General features: G+C 41.5%; 1 protein-coding gene across 1 annotated transcript in view; it reads right to left on the bottom strand.

Moving 5' to 3' along the window:
* Positions 1–3,937: 3,937 nt before the first annotated feature.
* Positions 3,938–20,837, bottom strand: part of LOC110870157 (FK506-binding protein 5-like) — a 29,918-nt gene continuing 13,018 nt past the window's right edge. Inside the window, exons 4-6 of the mRNA XM_022119358.1 lie at positions 6,657–7,261; positions 6,311–6,447; positions 3,938–6,225 (exon numbers count right to left, since the gene is read on the bottom strand). Coding sequence (XP_021975050.1) covers positions 3,938–6,225; positions 6,311–6,447; positions 6,657–7,261 — 3,030 coding nt within the window. The remainder of the gene's footprint in view (positions 6,226–6,310; positions 6,448–6,656; positions 7,262–20,837) is intronic.

The raw sequence follows: 20,837 nt of genomic DNA on the forward strand, positions 1-20,837 counted from the left end.
GGTGATTTCGCTCCACTTCAAATACCCATTTTTCTATCCAATCGGAAGGTAATAAAATCAATCGGTGTAGTTGAGGATGTCTTGGTTCAAACAAATCAATTGGTTATTCCAACCGACTTTGTCATCCTCGATGACGCTCCTCTAGTCTTGGGAAAACCTTTTGTGAAAACTCATGAAGCTTTGAAAAACCGGAAATTTAACAATCTACCTCTTCAATTAGGGGCATTCAAAAGAAGCATAGATCTTGAGCGTTCAATGAAATATCCTTTTGGCAATAATGACCCCCTAATTGAAGATGAAGATGAGCCACCCGATACAACTGAAGAGGATGACCACTTTGTTGAAGAAGAGGTCGCCATAGAACAAACTTTTAAGGTTCTTGATCTAGATGAGCCACAAAATAAGGTGTCTTCTAAAGACCCATCCATTGAGCTCAAAGAACTTCCTAAAGGTTTGGAATATGCTTTTCTAGACAAAGGTGAAATTTACCTGTAATTATTTCATCTAAATTAAGTAGCGTAGAAAAAGAAAAATTAGTTAATCTTCTTAAAAAACACAAAAATGCGATTTCTTGGAAGCTTGTAGATATTAAAGGAATAAGTCCTTCCATGTGCACGCACAAAATTTTAATGAATGATGACTACAAAACAGTGATACAACCACAACGAAGATTAAATCCCAATGTGCAAGAAGTGGTTAAAAATGAAGTCATCAAGTTACTTGACGCCGGACTAATCTATCCTATCTCCGATAGTCCATGGGTAAGTCCCGTCCAAGTAGTCCCAAAGAAAGGAGGTATGACGGTAATAACTAATGAAAAAAATGAATTAATACCAAAAAGAACCGTCACAGGATGGAGAGTTTGTATAGACTATAGACGATTGAATGAAGCAACAAGGAAAGACCACTTTCCTTTGCCCTTCATTGATCAAATGTTAGAACGACTATCCGGTCATAAATTTTACTGTTTCTTGGATGGTTTTTCAGGTTACTTCCAAATCCTGATAGCACCTGAAGACCAAGAAAAGGCAACTTTCACATGCCCCAACGGAACTTTCGCCTATCGACGCATGCCATTCGGTCTATGTAATGCACCAGCAACATTCCAACGTTGTATGGTAGCCATTTTCCATGACATGATAGAAAAGACAATGGAAGTCTTCATGGACGACTTTTCTATCTTTGGAGACTCATATGACCAATGCCTCGATAACCTTGAACGAATGCTATCCCGATGTGAGGAAACTAACCTCGCCCTTAACTGGGAAAAATGCCATTTCATGGTAACAAAGGGAATAGTACTCGGTCATAAAATCTCAAGCGAAGGTATGGAAATTGATCGAGCAAAAATAGAAACTATTTCTCGATTACCTCCACCATCCTCCGTTAGAGCAATCAGAAGTTTCTTAGGGCATGCCGGATTTTATAGAAGGTTTATCAAGGACTTTTCAAAAATTTCAAGACCTCTAACAAAATTACTTGAAAAAGATGCACCTTTCATCTTTGACAAGGATTGCAATCAAGCATTTCTAACCCTCAAGGAAATGCTAGTCAATGCACCTATCATGATAGCGCCTGATTGGAAATTTCCCTTCGAAATCATGTGTGATGCAAGTGACTTTGCTGTTGGAGCAGTCTTGGGACAAAGAAAAGAAAAGCATTTCCACCCAATTTATTATACTAGTAAAACGCTTAACGATGCACAAGAAAATTACACAACTACAGAAAAAGAGTTACTAGCTGTGGTATTTGCTTTTGATAAATTCCGTTCTTACCTTGTTCTTTCTAAAACTGTAGTCTATACAGATCATGCAGCTATCTGATACCTCTTCAAGAAACAAGACGCGAAACCCCGTTTGATCAGATGGATTCTACTCCTCCAAGAGTTCGACATTGAAATCAAAGACAAAAGAGGAGCAAAAAACACTGCTGCAGATCATCTTTCACGTCTAGAAGACCCAGCTTTGGACGCAACAAGGGACGAGCAGATCAACCAAAAATTTCCCACAGAATCCTTGGAAATGATGGAGAGCAGACAAGAACCGTGGTATGCCGACTATGCTAATTATTTAGCTAGCGGTATAGTCACCAAAGGATGGCCGCATCATCAAAGAAAGAAATTCTTTGCTGATGTAAAGCATTACTTTTGGGAAGACCCTTATCTTTTCAAAATGTGTGCCGACCAACTCATCTGAAGGTGTGTCCATGGTAATGAAGCACGAAGAATTCTCCGTCATTGTCATGAAGGTCCATACGGAAGACATCATGGTGCCGCTAGTACCGCACGAAAGGTATTTGATTCAGGATTGTTGGTCCCTCGGATGGGATCTTCTTGTTCGAAAACGTAGTTGAATCGTAAGTGATTAATGCGCGGAATTCATGTAATCACATAGCAGATATACAAAGACAACATTCTACTCTGAATCACCGCCTGATATTCTATTGAATGATGTGAAAGTGTACAGGAACCAGAAAGAACTCAGACTTACAAAAGGTAGCTAGAAAGTGAAAGTGTCAAAAAGGTTCTAAATAAGCTGATCGAACAGCTATTTATAGGCAAGGTCAGAATAAGTGAGTGCTGGCCAATCGGCTGACAATGCTAACCGATCGAACAGCCTGCTCGATCGGCCGGGCTGTCCGATCGGCTGGACCAGCCGATCGGCTGGCAGCATTAGCACTTGACAAAAACTTCTCCATATTCTGACCTGCTTTACATACAAACATACAAAACATATACACAACTAAAAAAAATATAACTACATGTTGACGAAAGCTACAGACGTTATTGCACTAACAGACTCCCCCTCGGATGTAGCTGTAGTTCCTTCCAACATAGTCTTTATTTCCTTCTGTTGCGTCTTCTTTCTTTAGCCTTTTGTCTTCTCTGTTCAGCTCGTTCTTCTAACATTCTTCTTCTTATATGCCTGCCCTCATTTATCCACCATTTTCGGTATTCTGGGTCGCCATCACGCTTTCGATCCCACTTTGGAATTTTGTTCTCTTCAGATTCGATAGGCGTTTGATCAATAGGCGGCACATAACCAAGATTTCTCTTTCCCCTCTCTGCAGCTTTTCTAGCTATCTCTTTCGATCTTTGACTACGCTTGTAAGCCTTTAGGAACTCATCAACTTCAAGATATCTCCATTTCGTCTTCCAATTTCTTCCTGAATTGATTTCTTTTGCGAAGCAAACATCTACCACTCCTTGATACTGCATAGCTATCTCTTTGTCTTTCTTATCATAGATTATCTTGTTGACAAACAGACAATCTATATCTTTCTTCGAACAATTTACCAGCCACATAGGATCCAAGATACTTATTCTTCGACCTTCTCCAGTGGTCTTGTCATACAAAGAAATAACTGCTTCAGCTGTAGAGGGATTGTATAGCCAGGCTTGAAATAGATCGTAGAAATCTTGTTCAATGGCTCTGAGAGGCATATTTTTCAAACACCTTGGAGGCTTTACATCCAAGGTAATGTCTTTCTCTCCGCTCTCCAAGTAAGTAACAATCTGCTTCGGAAATTGTGGTTTCCAATCCGGATAATTGTTCTTTGCTTGCAATTTGATGTAATCCCACAAATCCTGATCACGCTCTCGAACTTCTGGACCGTAGTAGTATTGATTAAAATTCTTTGTTACCACCAAATCATCTACGTCCCACCAAGGTAAAGTAGCTATATCAGCTAAGAATTCAAAGTACTGCACACCCTGCTCCCTTCTGATTGCATAAACTTTCAAATCTTCCAAATAACCCCAAGATAGAATATCTCCCCAAGAAAGATCTTTGCTATGTGTGAAGTATTGAAGAGCCCTGAGAGTCTTTCTTTCTTTTGGCATATTCTTGAACCATCTTTTTTTTTTCTTCTGCTGTAATCTCTCTAGGAACCGGTTCAGGAATATTTGCTGTAGAAATTATTTCTTCAATCTTTCTTCTTAGCCATCTTCATTCTTATCTTGAAACATTTCAGTAAACGTAGGGAATGCAACATCTTCCCCTTCATAATGAAAATCTACCCTCTCTTCCTCTGAATCAGACGCGCTTTCAACAATCACTTCATCATAATGATCAGCTTCATGAGGGTATCTAGGCTCAAAATCTTTTGCAGGTGAATGAGGAATTTCATCTTCAATGTCGAATTTAAATTTTCCATCTTCCAAGCCCAATTCCTCTAGCATTTCAGCCCGTGTTCTTCTAACCTCTACCTCTCCTTGTTGTTTACCAGATAAATAAATGACAATAGGGTTAGAAAGAAGTACCTGATCAACAGGTTGTTTTCCAGACGATGATGCTTCATATTCAACTTCATCCTCCTGCTCATTTATTTCATTATTCATCAACTCATCCACTCTTTCTTGAACATTTGGATCTCTGATTAATAAACCCGAAGCACCTTGATCATTGTCGTCATCGTCTTTGTCATCTTTATCAGATTTGACATCATCTTTATCATCTGATTTATCTTCATTTTCTTCATCTTCCTTATCTTCATCCTCCTCTTCTTCATCTCCAAACATTTCTATATCAGATTCTTCATCCAAAATCTCACCACGAGCTATCCTTCCCTTCCTTTTTCGATCAAGAAACTTTAACAACTTTGCCACTTCTTTTGAATTGTATGGCACAGGGTAAGCATCGCCAACTAACACAAATTTGTCAGTTGTATACTCCAGCAATAGTACTTCCCTTGCTCTTCTTCTTCTTTGAATAATTTCAACTCTTCGAAGAACATTTTCAACAATAATAGGCTCAATGGGCTCACCAACAATCAAATATTCTAGTTCATTAGGTTCTTCAGCTTCAGCTTCAACCATCTCTTGATCATCTTCAACAACTTCTTGTTCTTGTTCCTCAACCACTTCAATTATTTCAACATCTGGTTGCGAAGAAGAACCTCCAACATCTGGTTGACTCGAAGATGCATCAACTACCTCAACCTCTTCAACTATTCCTTTGTTCTTTAGGTTTGCTTCTTCAGCCATTTGACGTTCACGTTCCAATCTCCTTTCATTTGCTCTTATCACATCAATTTCGTCAAAAGCAGCATGAATGTTCAACTTTAAGTGACTTTCAACTACAGCAACCAACATCTGAAGTTGTTTATCTTTCATTACTTTATCAGCTTTCATAGCTTCCATCTCTAACTTCATTGCCTTCATTTCATTAGAAGAAGCTTCACTCATCTCATTGAGAAGCTGATTTAATGTTTGGTTCACATTCTCCAGATCCTTTATCTTGGCATTCAAAGAAGATATCTCATGTGTTAACGAATCAAACACTTTAGAATTACCCTCGACATCATCCTTCATTTGGTTCATTCTTTTCTCCTTTTCAACCAATGCTACAACTATTTTATTGTGAGCTTCCATCAAATCATCAATTTGACTTCTCAGCATATCACGTTCCTCCTCAGCTTTGCCTTTTTCTTTCTCCAACTTGTTAACTCTTTGAATTAGCTCTTTGACAGCTTTATCATTGAACATATCGCTTTCTCCTGGAAGATCTTCTGAGAAAATACCAGTAGCAGGACCAATATTATCAAAATCAAAATTGAAATCTTCTTCTTTCTGATGTGATGAACCAGGAATATCTTGTTGAGCAGATTTAGGAGTGGCAGCTTTGAAGCCTGTGATCTCGACATAATCGTCATCACCTGTCTTCTTTTCTGTTTCAACAACTGGAACTTCTTTTGTTTTTATCTCTGGTTCTTTTGGAACATCAACACTTGGAGACTTTTCTTTCTGCACATGTTGAACTTTCTTTCCTTCTTTATCCTTCTGTGACTCAGCTCCTGATTTCTTTGATCGGACATTTCTTGGAATTACACCAACTGGAGCTGCCTTTCGTTTCTTTCTTTGCTTCTTTGACTTTTCAGGATCATACGGAGAATCTTCTTCATCAGATCCCTTTAGTTTCTTTGAAGGTCTTTTCTTCAAGTGAGCTTTTCCTCTACCAAGAGTTTCAGGAATTAGTTCAGACTCAGATTGAGTAGCTTCAGAATCTCCATCACTTGAACCACTTTGATCTTTTGTTTCTGGTTCAACCCTTGTAACCTTTTCAGCATGAACACTTGTTCCATGAGCTTGTTGTGCTGCAATCTCTTCGTTCTTTTTCAAATAGCTTTCCAAAGTTTGCTTTAACAACTCAGTACCTTGTTCAATCACCACAGATGGCTCTACAACTGTCTCATCCACTAGCTTCTGCTGCGGCTCTCCAGAAGACCCTACAAGACAAACATATACAACAGGATTAGTAACCTTTAAACAATATGTGATCTAATTGTCTTAAAGCTCCCCCTTTCACTATACCCTTTTCTCCATCTTTCAGAATAACAACCGCAGGGGATGACTTAGGTGTCCTTTTCCTTTTTCCATCTCTAACGAACCACCACCTAGTCTTTTTCTCAACCAACTCATTCATCTTTGAGTCTTCATTGTCTGAATCACTGTTGACATGTCTCCACTTATCGTTTTTAGGAGCAACATATTTTTTATCTTTATTCTGCAAATCATCTGCTTGGTTTTCACATCCTTATCTTTTGTAATTCTTCCAATTGTGACCTTATTTACAATGCTCATCTCCATCACATCTTCACTGTCTTTCGGAAGATCTTTGATTTTGTCATTTAAAATCATCATGATGAATCTAGGATACATGATGTATTTGTCTCCTCCAGCTTGGCAATTTTCCTTCATATACTCAAAAATTATTTGAGAAATGTTGTATTTTCTGTTCAACACCAAGCTTGCTATGATGTTCATGATATAATCAGCAACCTCATCATAAGCACCCTTTCTATGACCCAACGAATGCACCATACAATGCATCAAGTACCGATATGCTTTGGAGAAACATCTTTTATACATCTTTCCATTTATGTACCCCGTGAAACCCATTCTGCACCACAAACCTTTTACAAGACGTTCTGACATAATTGTCGGATCATCATCAGAATCTTGTAGATCAAGAACACTTCTAACATCTGCAACACTGAATTCAATTTCAACATCTATATCTTTTCCATTTTTGTCCTTATTTCTTAATACAGCATGAATCTTTTTATCTGATTCATCAAACCTTGCTGTATCCCAGAATGCTCTAACATGTGATTCATACACCACAGTTTTATCAGACATCGCTTTAGCAATTCTACTCTCTGTCAAGAAAGTTGCCATCTTTTCTACAACAGTACCAGCTGCCGATTCAGTATCGAGTGCACAAGGTATATTATGACCCTTGTCCTTTTCTTTTCCTCGTCCCTGTAAAAATATTCAGAATTAATCATTTGAACAAGAATAAAGACATAAGGATGAAAAATTTTGAAAAAAAAAATTCTAACACTTGGAATTTCTTTGTGATAACACTACAGAATCGACTGGCCTGTTCGATCGAGGAGCATTGCTGTACGATCGGCTGAGAATGAATAGAGTGACAATGCCTGTTCGATTGGCTGGTCCAGCCGATCGGCAGCCAATCTATGTCAAAGAAGTTCTTACACATGGTGTCCGATCGGCTAGCAAATGCTCTTCGATCGGCTGGCAAACTTATGCACAAAAATCTAGGTGAAGAAAGAATACTATCCCTTCAACAAGTAATGATGCTCGATTGGCTAGCATATGCTTTTCAATAGGTTAGCAATTCCTGTTCGATCGGCTGGTCCAGCCGATCGGCTGGCACATTGCTATTCGATCGGCTGGTCTAGCCGATCGGCTGGCAATGCTGTTATGCTGTTCGATCGGCTAGTAATTACTGTTCGATCAGCTGGTCTAGCCGATCGGTTGGCAATGCTATGATCAAACAGTATTCAACAAAGGATTCTAACACACAGATTTCATAGCAATCATTTGGCACAAATTTCAAGGCATCAACAATAAACTTATCCTAAACATCATAAACACATGATCTATATTGCTGCTTGATCGGCTGGTCTAGCCGATCGGCTAGCACATTGCTATTCGATCGGCTGGTCTAGCCGATCGGCTGGCAAATGTCACAGAATCGGCTAAGAACAAAACACTATCGGATGTATCAAAAATTTCATCATCAAAAACACAAATTAAGCACAGATCTAGAATCCTAAGGATGTCGCGATCAAAACCCTATGCTTATTTCTTTCTAAAACATCCTACACAGTGTCCAATTTCTCAAAATAAGTGTCGACTGCCGTAATCAACTAATCTCAGATCTAGCACATTCAAACAAGATTTTTCAAAAATTAAAATGGTAAACATGTAGATCTTGTCATTGCGATCAAAACCATGTAATCAGATTTCATTATAAATTCCTAAATCTTTCTAAATCTAAGTTCAAATGTCCGACTGATGAAGAACATGAAGAACAGAATGAATTTCAAAGATTTGAAGATGAATCACATACCTTTGCCATTGAAGATGATGAGCAAGCCAACAAATCAATGATATGATGCAAAGAGAATCCAATAAATTAGTGAAAAACAGTGAATCGGCTGAGAGAGTTCTTGTTCGATCGAAGTGCGTAAAGGTTCAAATGAAGCAAGAACTACTATTTATAGGGTGTCAATGAAACTGTGACAACCCGTACTCGAGACTTATCTTGTGTAACGTTATATGCTCCTATGAACTATGCTACTTGAACGAATACATGATATGTTATGTGATTACGTGATTATATCGATTGATTGAATGTTACATGTTACGTGATTTAATTGCATATGTTACTACTTGAACCGATTAGTAAAACACTTACAAGAACCCACTCGGTCCATACGGTTGGACTCGAGACCATGAGGCAGCCCATGTGGGGTTTCGGCCCACTTCCCTTCACACGCATATATACACACATCACCTTTAGGGTTCTAGTTTTACAACTTGACAATTTAGAAAAACACACACACAATCCCTTCCTCTCGCAACCGGAACCGAACCGAAGGCAGCCAAGGATTTTCCCCCATCAAAGATCATTGTCCACGGATCAATCCTACTCTTCTTTCAATCGGTTAGTGATTAGTGTTTTCTTGATTGAATGATGTTATGTTATGATTAGGTTGAACCGATTAGAATTGTGGGTGTGAACATAACTTATGATCTAAACTTAGATTCGGATGTATGATATTAGTCAGATAGTGATTGTTGATGCTTGATAAATCGGTTAACATGCTATATGTTTCGGATTGTTTGTATGATGATCTAAGAGTTGGATGAAGTGATCAGACTAAAATAATATAATTGATTGTTATTATGTATGTTATAATCACATTAGGGTTGCATGCTAGTTCCTGAATTCATTAATCACATGATCCGAATATATGTGTTTCATAGACTATTGAACTGTTATTCTTCTTGATTGGATGATGATTAAGGCTGGTTGAATATGCTTGATTCTGAATTGATTGTTGTTTAATCGGATTGTGGAACTGCCAAACTTGTTAGCTAATATCATGGAATAATTGCGCATGAATTATGGAAAGTAGTTATACATCCCGTTGCGACATGGATTGCGACTCGAAACCATAGTCTCGACTCGAGACCACAACAGCATGAACCGCAATCATGGTTGCGAGTCCCGTTGCGACTCGTAACCGGACCGTGATGAACCGAGACCGGCCATTGCGACTCGCAACCTACCGTTGCGACTCGTAATCTCCCAGTGTGACTCGTAATCTCTGTTGCGACTCGAGATCCCCGTTGCGACTCGAGACTAGCTGCTCGTTTACTGTTTTGGGCCTACCTTGTCACGGGCCCAATTCGATTGACTGCTAACTGGACTTACTGCTAATTGAACTTATGTCTGCATGTTATTGGGCTGTTTTCATATCTGCTATTGGACTGCTTATCTGATTGGGCTAATATTGTCATTGGGCCGGGTTATGGTTGGGCCGAACACTTGGATTGTTTATCGGATTGATGTTACGTGTACATGTTTACCATGATCCTTGCATGCTTGCAACGTGTTAGCTTATGTGATACATACGTGCAATACTTGAACCAAACCTGACTTGCATAATAAACCATGATAGGACGTGGTTGATCATTTACTTGCTACCTGTACTCCTTGTGTATCTGCCGAGCAACCCAAGGTGAGTTCACACAGCCAAGGCATGGGGTTCCCAGGGTGGGAATGGGATTGAATAAACTATACGTACATACTTAGTTAACAGAACATAATGATATGAGTCCTCAGGGTGAGGGTGGTGAATGATAAGATACGGCTAGACTAGTATACCAATTGAACTGATCTTCGCATACACGCCAGGGGTTGGCCGCGATATTATGACTGATCTTCGCACACATGTCTTGGATAGGCCGCGAACTATATACTAAAACTTCGCACACATGCCAGGGTGGCCGCGATACAAATATACATAGTCTAGAATACTTGGGAACTTTCCCCAATCTTCGCATACATGCCGAAATGGCCCGCGATACGAATCAATACTATACATGAACAATGAACGAACTAATACGATGCATGACTAGATAAACAAACGAAATGTTTGCTATGCTACTCCATTACTGAACTTACTTTCTGTGAACTCGCTCAACTAGTTTGTTGATTATTTGCTGCATGCCTTGCAGGACCTTAGGTACATTATGGAGCTTGCACAGGGAGGAGCAGGTCGTTGTGGGCAAAGGATCGTGAATGGTGTTTCAACTCTTATGTTAAATCATACATACTATTGTTTGGGTTACTTAAATGCTTCCGCTATACTTAACTACTTTATACGTTCAATATGATTGATGGTTAGGATCCTGGTCATGTCACGCTCCCAAGCGGTGATACTCCGCAGGTGGATTTTGGGGGTGTGACAGATTGGTATCAGAGCCAGGTTATAGAGAACTAGGTTTTAATGGGGGAAAACGTTTTTATTAAAACCAGACTATAACCAGAACAGTGCTCTCAACGATCCACAACGACGCTTCGCTCCACGTGCAAGACTCGACATCCTAGGTAATAAGGTTTATGCTATTGCCTGTTTGCTAGAACTGCTTAGAACTTTGCTCGCATTACGTTTAGATACACATGACTTTGTTACATGAGAACACCTATATGCCCATACTTTTCTGTCATCGCCCTACTCGCGAACCACTCTTATTTACATTACTTTTACTATGAAGATCATGTCTGGACGAATCAACATGACTCAAGCCCAGCTAGAGGCTCTCGTTCAAGCTCAAGTTGCTGCGGCACTTGCAGCTGCTCAAGCAGGTCAACCAGCGCAGCAAGTTTGCACCTTTAAGAACTTCATGGACTGTCGTCCAAATTCCTTCAGCGGCACCGAGGGGGCAGTGGGACTCCTCCACTGGTTTGAGAAGCTAGAATCCGTATTCGAAATGTGCGAGTGCCCTGAGGCTCGCAAGGTCAAGTTTGCCACCGGCACCTTGGAGGGAATAGCACTAACTTGGTGGAACGCCCAAGTTCAAATCTTAGGGTTGGCAGCTGCTAACGCCACCCCATGGAACGATTTTAAGGAACTCATCAAGCGTGAGTATTGCACGCGTGAAGACATTCACAAGCTGGAAGACGAGCTGTATAACCTGAAAATGATTGGGTCAGAGATCGAAGCGTACACGAAACGGTCGAACGAGCTGGCAGTTCTGTGCCCTACTATGGTGGACCCTCCATACAAGCGCATTGAGTTGTATCTCAAGGGATTGGCGCCAGAGATTCAGAGCCACGTGACGTCGGCTAACCTTGAAAACATCCAGGAAATCCAACGCCTCGCTCATCGCATCACCGACCAGGCAGTGGATCAGAATAAACTGCCAAAGCGTGTCAACGCTACTGCTATAGTCACTTCAGCTGCTACTACTGCTACACCCAGCGACAACAAACGGAAATGGGATGGGGATTCCGAACAGTCTCAAGCACAGCAGCGCAGGACGAATGACTACCAGAATCCGAGTCAGCAATCATCTGGCAGTCAGGAGCAGGGTGGATACAGGGGAGTACACCCACTATGCAACAAGTGTAACAAGCACCACAGTGGAAGGTGTCGCAAGGAACGTTGCCAGAGATGTTTCAAGATAGGACACGAAGCCAAAGATTGCAGGAGCTCACGACCTGCAAACCAGAATCAGCAACTTCCACCACCAGCTCCTCAGAACCCACAGCAGCAGCAGCCACAACGTGGAAATCGGGGATGTTTCCAGTGTGGGGCAGAAGGTCATTACAAGCGCGATTGCCCACAGTTGAACCAGAATCAGAACAACAACAATAACCAGGGCAATGGGAACAACAACAACAACAATGGCAACGAGGCAAGGGGTCGAGCTTTCATGCTAGGACAAGGAGACGCTGTTTGAACTTATAACTCGTTTTGGGATTTCCTTTATTATGTCTCTGTTACTCAAACAAAGTTTGGTTTGAACATGAATCGTATTGGGTTTTATGGACTATTTTAATTACCATATTTTATGTTTGATATGATGGATGGTTTGATATTATTTGAACGCTCCTGCCGTATTTAAGGACCTTATGAACAGGGTGTGTAAGCCCTACTTAGACAAGTTCGTCGTAGTATTCGTGAAGTCCACTTCTTAGGCCACGTAGTGAACAAGGATGGGATCCGTGTCGATCCATCCAAGGTAGACTCAACCAGAAACTGGCCTGCACCACGAACTACAGACGGTTTACCAGGGATTTCTCGAAGATTGCTCAGCCACTGACGCTACTGACACAGAAGGGTGTCACCTATTGCTGGGAGAACCCCAGGAGACTGCTTTTCAGCGCGACAAGGTTATCGCTTTCGCTTCACGTCAACTTAAGATTCATGAACGCAACTACACGACGCACGATTTAGAGCTGGGAGCTGTTGTTTTTCGCGCTTAAGATATGGCGACACTACCTGTACGGTACCAGGTGCACGATTTACACCGATCACAGGAGTCTCGAGCATATCCTTAGGCGGAAGGATTTGAACATGCGTCAACGGCAATGGGATGAACTACTTAGCGACTACAAATGCGCCATCAAGTACCATCCAGGCAAGGCCAATGTTGTGGCAGACGCCCTCAGTCGGAAGGACACTCTACCTCAGCGCGTGCGAGCGCTACAGCTTACGATCCAGACTAGCCTGCCAGCACAGGTACGAAATACTCAGGTAGAAGCATTGAAGCTCGAAAACGTCAAGGCTGGAGCCTTACACGACGCACGACAACGATTAGGACAGAAGGCAGACGGCGCCTACTATGTAACGGGGCGTATTTGGGTCCCACTTTATGGCGGTCTGCGCGAACTTGTGATGGATGAAGCTCACAAGTCTTACCACTCAGTACATCCAGGGTCGGAAAGAACGTACTACGACATCAGCACTACTTATTGGTGGCCTAGCAGGAAGGCCCACATTGCTACATACGTCGGAAAATGCTTGACCTGTGTGAGGGTCAAGGTTGAATACCAGAAACCAACGGGCCTACTTCAGCAGCTTAAGGTACCTCAGTGGAAATGGGAAGAAATTTCCATGGATTTCGTTACAGGCCTACCTCGATCCCAGCATGGGAACGATACCATATGGGTGATCGTGGATCGACTCACCAAGTCTGCACACATCCTATCTATAAAGGAAACGGACAAGTTCTCCACTCTCGCAGACGTCTATCTTAAAGAAGTTGTTTCGAGGCACGGGGTGCCCACGTCCATCATTTCGGATCGCGATGCACGATTCACGTCAGAACTTTGGCAAGCAATGCACAAACCATTCGACTCACGATTAAACATGAGCACAGTAGCATACAAGCCGCTCCATTCGAGGCATTGTACGGGCGTAAATGCCGGTCACCTCTCTGTGGGGCAGAGGTGGGGGATAGTCAGATTACGGGTCCAGAGATTTTATGGACGCCACGGAAAAAGATTGCACAGATACGACAACGCATGGCGGCAGCACGCGACCGTCAGAAAGCCTACGCGAATAAGCGTAGAAAGCCATTGGAATATCAGGTCGGGGACCATTCGGGATCATAGAACGTACAGGCAGGGTAGCCTATAGATTGAACTTACCAGCTGAACTCGGGGCAGTTCACAATGTCTTTCAGGTATCGAACTATCGACGAGCGGTTGCAGTTCGTCGGGAAACCAGTAGAAATCACGGACCGGGATGTGAAGGTCCTCAAACACAAGAGAATCCCTCTTGTTCGAGTTCGTTGGAACTCCAACGTGGCCCAGAGTACACCTGGGAACGCGAAGACAGGATGATAGAAAAGTACCCCAGTTATTCGAAACCAATACAACCACTACTGAGGCTGAAGCTACTACTTCGGAATTTCGGGACGAAATTCCAGATCAACGGGGGGAGGATGTGACACCCCAGGAAAACCAGTGAACGATTGAACTTACCTAGCTTCCTCAGTGAGTGCATACCAAATTTCGGGACGAAATTTCCAATTAGTTGGGGATAATGTGACAACCCGTACTCGAGACTTATCTTGTGTAACGTTATATGCTCCTATGAACTATGCTACTTGAACGAATACATGATATGTTATGTGATTACGTGATTATATCGATTGATTGAATGTTACATGTTACGTGATTTAATTGCATATGTTACTACTTGAACCGATTAGTAAAACACTTACAAGAACCCACTCGGTCCATACGGTTGGACTCGAGACCATGAGGCAGCCCATGTGGGGTTTCGGCCCACTTCCCTTCACACGCATATATACACACATCACCTTTAGGGTTCTAGTTTTACAACTTCACAATTTAGAAAAACACACACACAATCCCTTCCTCTCGCAACCGGAACCGAACCGAAGGCAGCCAAGGATTTTCCCCCATCAAAGATCATTGTCCACGGATCAATCCTACTCTTCTTTCAATCGGTTAGTGATTAGTGTTTTCTTGATTGAATGATGTTATGTTATGATTAGGTTGAACCGATTAGAATTGTGGGTGTGAACATAACTTATGATCTAAACTTAGATTCGGATGTATGATATTAGTCAGATAGTGATTGTTGATGCTTGATAAATCGGTTAACATGCTATATGTTTCGGATTGTTTGTATGATGATCTAAGAGTTGGATGAAGTGATCAGACTAAAATAATATAATTGATTGTTATTATGTATGTTATAATCACATTAGGGTTGCATGCTAGTTCCTGAATTCATTAATCACATGATCCGAATATATGTGTTTCATAGACTATTGAACTGTTATTCTTCTTGATTGGATGATGATTAAGGCTGGTTGAATATGCTTGATTCTGAATTGATTGTTGTTTAATCGGATTGTGGAACTGCCAAACTTGTTAGCTGATATCATGGAATAATTGCGCATGAATTATGGAAAGTAGTTATACATCCCGTTGCGACATGGATTGCGACTCGAAACCATAGTCTCGACTCGAGACCACAACAGCATGAACCGCAATCATGGTTGCGAGTCCCGTTGCGACTCGTAACCGGACCGTGATGAACCGAGACCGGCCATTGCGACTCGCAACCTACCGTTGCGACTCGTAATCTCCCAGTGTGACTCGTAATCTCTGTTGCGACTCGAGATCCCCGTTGCGACTCGAGACTAGCTGCTCGTTTACTGTTTTGGGCCTACCTTGTCACGGGCCCAATTCGATTGACTGCTAACTGGACTTACTGCTAATTGAACTTATGTCTGCATGTTATTGGGCTGTTTTCATATCTGCTATTGGACTGCTTATCTGATTGGGCTAATATTGTCATTGGGCCGGGTTATGGTTGGGCCGAACACTTGGATTGTTTATCGGATTGATGTTACGTGTACATGTTTACCATGATCCTTGCATGCTTGCAACGTGTTAGCTTATGTGATACATACGTGCAATACTTGAACCAAACCTGACTTGCATAATAAACCATGATAGGACGTGGTTGATCATTTACTTGCTACCTGTACTCCTTGTGTATCTGCCGAGCAACCCAAGGTGAGTTCACACAGCCAAGGCATGGGGTTCCCAGGGTGGGAATGGGATTGAATAAACTATACGTACATACTTAGTTAACAGAACATAATGATATGAGTCCTCAGGGTGAGGGTGGTGAATGATAAGATACGGCTAGACTAGTATACCAATTGAACTGATCTTCGCATACACGCCAGGGGTTGGCCGCGATATTATGACTGATCTTCGCACACATGTCTTGGATAGGCCGCGAACTATATACTAAAACTTCGCACACATGCCAGGGTGGCCGCGATACAAATATACATAGTCTAGAATACTTGGGAACTTTCCCCAATCTTCGCATACATGCCGAAATGGCCCGCGATACGAATCAATACTATACATGAACAATGAACGAACTAATACGATGCATGACTAGATAAACAAACGAAATGTTTGCTATGCTACTCCATTACTGAACTTACTTTCTGTGAACTCGCTCAACTAGTTTGTTGATTATTTGCTGCATGCCTTGCAGGACCTTAGGTACATTATGGAGCTTGCACAGGGAGGAGCAGGTCGTTGTGGGCAAAGGATCGTGAATGGTGTTTCAACTCTTATGTTAAATCATACATACTATTGTTTGGGTTACTTAAATGCTTCCGCTATACTTAACTACTTTATACGTTCAATATGATTGATGGTTAGGATCCTGGTCATGTCACGCTCCCAAGCGGTGATACTCCGCAGGTGGATTTTGGGGGTGTGACAGAAACGGCTAGGCAGTTCGATCGGCTGGTCCAGCCGATTGGCTGGCCTGTTCGATCCAAGGCACTTTGACTTTCAAGCCGATTTGACTTTTTGACCTTTTTCACATTATCAGTGTTCAGGAAATTCACATAAGTATCTAGGTCCAAGTTAATGACCCTAGGTACTTAATTTGTCTACCAAGTTCAACTTAATGACCTTGGTTGACCCGAAGCAAAGACAAACTGATGTTTTGATCAACCATTTTTCTGAAAATATACAAGTTTCAACTTAATGATCTTGCGTTTTGACCTTTTAATATTCTTTGTTTGTATCAAGATTAGCTCCAAACTTGTTTTTCAGCTCAGAACAACTTCCTGCAACTTGCATCAGACTGTGAATCTGAAGATCAACCCTCTGCTTTGGTTTGTCAAAAATAAAGCAGAAATGCAAAATCTTTTTGAGTTTTCAATGCAGATTCTAAACTAGAAAAGTATAACTGAAACTGAAAGACAGAATGAAAAAAAAAATCTATTTACAAACATATTTTGGTGAGCGTGTCAGGGAATCATATCAGCTACCGACATGTTACAAGTACCGTTAAGCTTAATTCATACTCAGAATTAAACAATTCACCTAGATTGTTGATATACTGATCCATTTTATGTTTTCTCACAGATTTCAATTTATTCAGGATATGATTTAGATGTCTTATAAATTTAACTCATTCATGTGTCCCACCTTTTGAATATACTCCCGTATCAAGTTCCCAGTATTCAGTCTTACAGGTGAGTATACCACAGATGATATCTGTAAGGGGTTAAATGCGAGGGCCATGAGAGCTCAGGTCGATACTTCCGTATACGCAGAGAGATGACGGCTTCGACTTTTCGGTGTGTCCCCTTTAGAGGATCTTTTGATTTCAACAGCAGCGACTATCAATTTTATTGTTTCATCAGCTTGCTGAGGGTGATGCTATGTTTCAAGCATTTTGCGGAAAGTATTATTCGGGGACTAGGTCAGAACTTCCATTCAGCAGAAGTCCCGGAATAATACCCCAGATATCACTGAGTATAAAGACCTAGTATCTCAGAATAAGGGACCTATCAAACGAGATTTCAGGGGTTACCTATATATCCAAATAGTGTTCCCCACAAAGTAAGTCTCGTTATGTATTTTTAAGTTTATATCCCGAACAAATCTATTGACTGGTATGAGACACTGCCAGGTAACCAAGCGAGGTCCAAAGAACTGGCATCCTGCAGTTGTTGATTTGGCATTGACTTTGCAGCATCCGAAATCCGAGTTGGAATATCTTTCGAGCGTAAAATCGCCTTTTCTAGGATACCACAACCCCAATGATGGAGTTCCCTTCAGCTAGCGTAATATCCTTTTTACAATGATCAAGTGCGAAGCTCTCGGGTTAGATTGAAATCTTGCTGCAAGGCACGTCGGATACATAATGTCGGGTCTTGAAGCAGTTAGATACATCAGTGAACCGATCATGGAACGATAAAGTGTTTCATCTGCCCTATCTCCGGTGAGATCTGGGTGAATCCCATGATTTGTTGCTAATGGGGTTGTTGCAGGAGTAGAACCTGACATTCCGAATTTCTCTAGAATATCATGAACGTACTTTGTCTGGTGTATGAAAATTCCTTCAGGAAGTTGATCAACTTGGAGTCCCAAAAAGAATTTCATTTCCCCCATTGATGACATTTCGAACTTTTGCTTCATCACTTGTTCAAAGTCTTTGCACAAGTTCTCGTTTGTTGACCCAAAAATTATGTCATCCACATAAATTTGTACTATCAGCAGGTGACCGTCGACTATCTTTGTGAAGAGGGTGGCGTTTATTGTTCCCCGGATGAAGTGATTGGCTAGCAAATGCTGAGATAATGTCTCATACCAGGCTCTCGGGGCCTGGTGTAAGCCATATAACGCTTTATCCAAGAGATACACTTTGTCTTTATGGTATGGGTCGACAAAGCCCGGTGGCTGGCCGATATAGACTTCCTCCTTCACTTTGCCGTAGAGAAAGGCCGACTTCACATCAAGCTGGTAGACTTTAAAGTTTTTCCATGATGCAAATGCTAGGAAAATTCTGATTGCTTCAAGTCGTGCCACAGGAGCATACACTTCGGTAAAATCAATTCCCTCCTGCTGACTGAAGCCCTGAACAACGAGTCGAGCTTTATTTCTTACAACTACTTCTCTGTCGTCCCTCTTACACTTGAACACCCATTTGGTGTTTATTTTCCTATGACCTTCAGGTAAATCCACCAGTTTCCAAACACCTAATTTCTCAAACTGGTTCAGCTCTTCTTGCATCGCGTTGACCCAAGATTCTTCAGTAAGCGCCTCTTTGTACGTTCGAGGTTCGATCTGCGAGATAAAACAACATAGTGAAAATTCAGTTTGTAGAGGTGCTACTGATGAATAAAAACTAGTAAGCCCTTGGTCAATTTGATGTCTGGTGCGAACTCCTGATTGAAGCTCTCCGATGATCAGCTCCTCTGGATGATATGAAAGAGTTCTGGGCATTACTTCACTCGAAACATCTACATTGCCTTCCAGATTAGTGACATTTGATTTGCACCTTCTTCACTGATAGGATCTGCTTGATCTAAGATCTGGATTTGCTCTGTGACAACTCGTATTTCAAACCTCTATTTGTGTGCTTCGATGTAACTTGTTTGGATTATACGTGACTAGTTGACGTAGTGGAATATTATATTTTGTTATGTTATGTGTTACGTGATTGCATGTGAATATCATAAGTTTAGTCGCACAACACTAGTTCAACCACACGAACCTTTGGGCCGTACACATTCCTCTCGGCTCACTATGCTTGGACTCGGCCCACCCCTCTAAACCGAGTATACATTCACGCATACACACACCTTTGGGGTCTTTTACTTCTCACAATCTTCAATCAAGAGAACACACACAAAACCCTAGCTTCTCTCTCTCAAACTCGACGACACAAAGCAACCGTGCATCATTCTCTTGTTCGGATCACTCTCATCACCTCCTTCTACTCGTAACCGGTTAGTGTTTCACTATCATTGTTTTGTTAGGTGATTTTGGGTGTCATGAGTTGTGTGGTAATTAGAATTGGTTGTGTGAATGATGATATTCTCATGATTTGGATTGTATGATAATAACCTAAAAACCGATTAGATAGGTTAGACTATCATGACTAGTTGTTGCTATGATGATTTCGTAATGATGCGCTTGAACCGAATCAATGTAATCGGCTGTTATGGTTTGATAATCAACATGTCTTGTGTGATTGGTTAGGATTTCATGTTGATATAAAAGTTCATTATTTCGACTCAATTGAGGGTTTGATTAACTGTTCGTGATTATGTTTAATGTACATGTTCGATTTCACCTAGGGTTCATATACATTAGATGCTAGATTTGCTTGGTGTGATCGATTTTAGGATGGTTGAATTGTAAGAAACTGTTAACTGATTGATTGATGTAAACTTGGAAACCTGAATAAGTGTAACCGATCTACATGAAATCAGGAAAGCTGTTACATATGCTTAGTCTCGACACGGGTTGCGAGTCGAGAACTCACCGTCTCGACTCGAGACCAACACACCGACACCAAACAGCACAAACCGAGACCACGGTTGCGGGTCCGGTTGCAACTCGAGACCGTGTAGTCTCGACTAGACATAACAACTCGAGACCATCTCTGTTGCGACTCGAGACTTCAAAACCAGCACAACTAGAGACCACCTAGTCTCGACTCGAGATCACTTAGTCTCGACTCGAGACCGTGAACACTTGCACATCTTATTGGACTTTCACTGTTACAAGCCCAACTGATTTGGGCCGGACACATGGATTCATTTACGTGACTTTGCTATTGATGGACTGCCATGATTTTTCGTGTATGCCATGATCAATACTTGTATGCAACTAGATGGAATATGTGTAGAAAACGTACGTGCACTACTTGAATACGAACCTAACTTATATGGTAACCATGGTAGGACGTGGTTGACCACCAAATAGCTTGATTTAACTTGTCTGTGTATCTGCCGAGCAACCCAAGGTGAGTTCACACTCTTACCAAGGCATGGGATTCCCGGGGTGTTGGGAATGGGATTGAAAGGATAAGGTTGAATAGATTTATACGGATACCATGACTAGACTACCATAGCATCGTCCTCGGTTGTGCAGGATACATACGTAAAACCTACGTATACCTAAGTTACTCACTGTCCT

This window comes from Helianthus annuus, chromosome 8, assembly GCF_002127325.2.
Source record: "Helianthus annuus cultivar XRQ/B chromosome 8, HanXRQr2.0-SUNRISE, whole genome shotgun sequence".
NCBI classification, from domain to species: domain Eukaryota; kingdom Viridiplantae; phylum Streptophyta; class Magnoliopsida; order Asterales; family Asteraceae; genus Helianthus; species Helianthus annuus.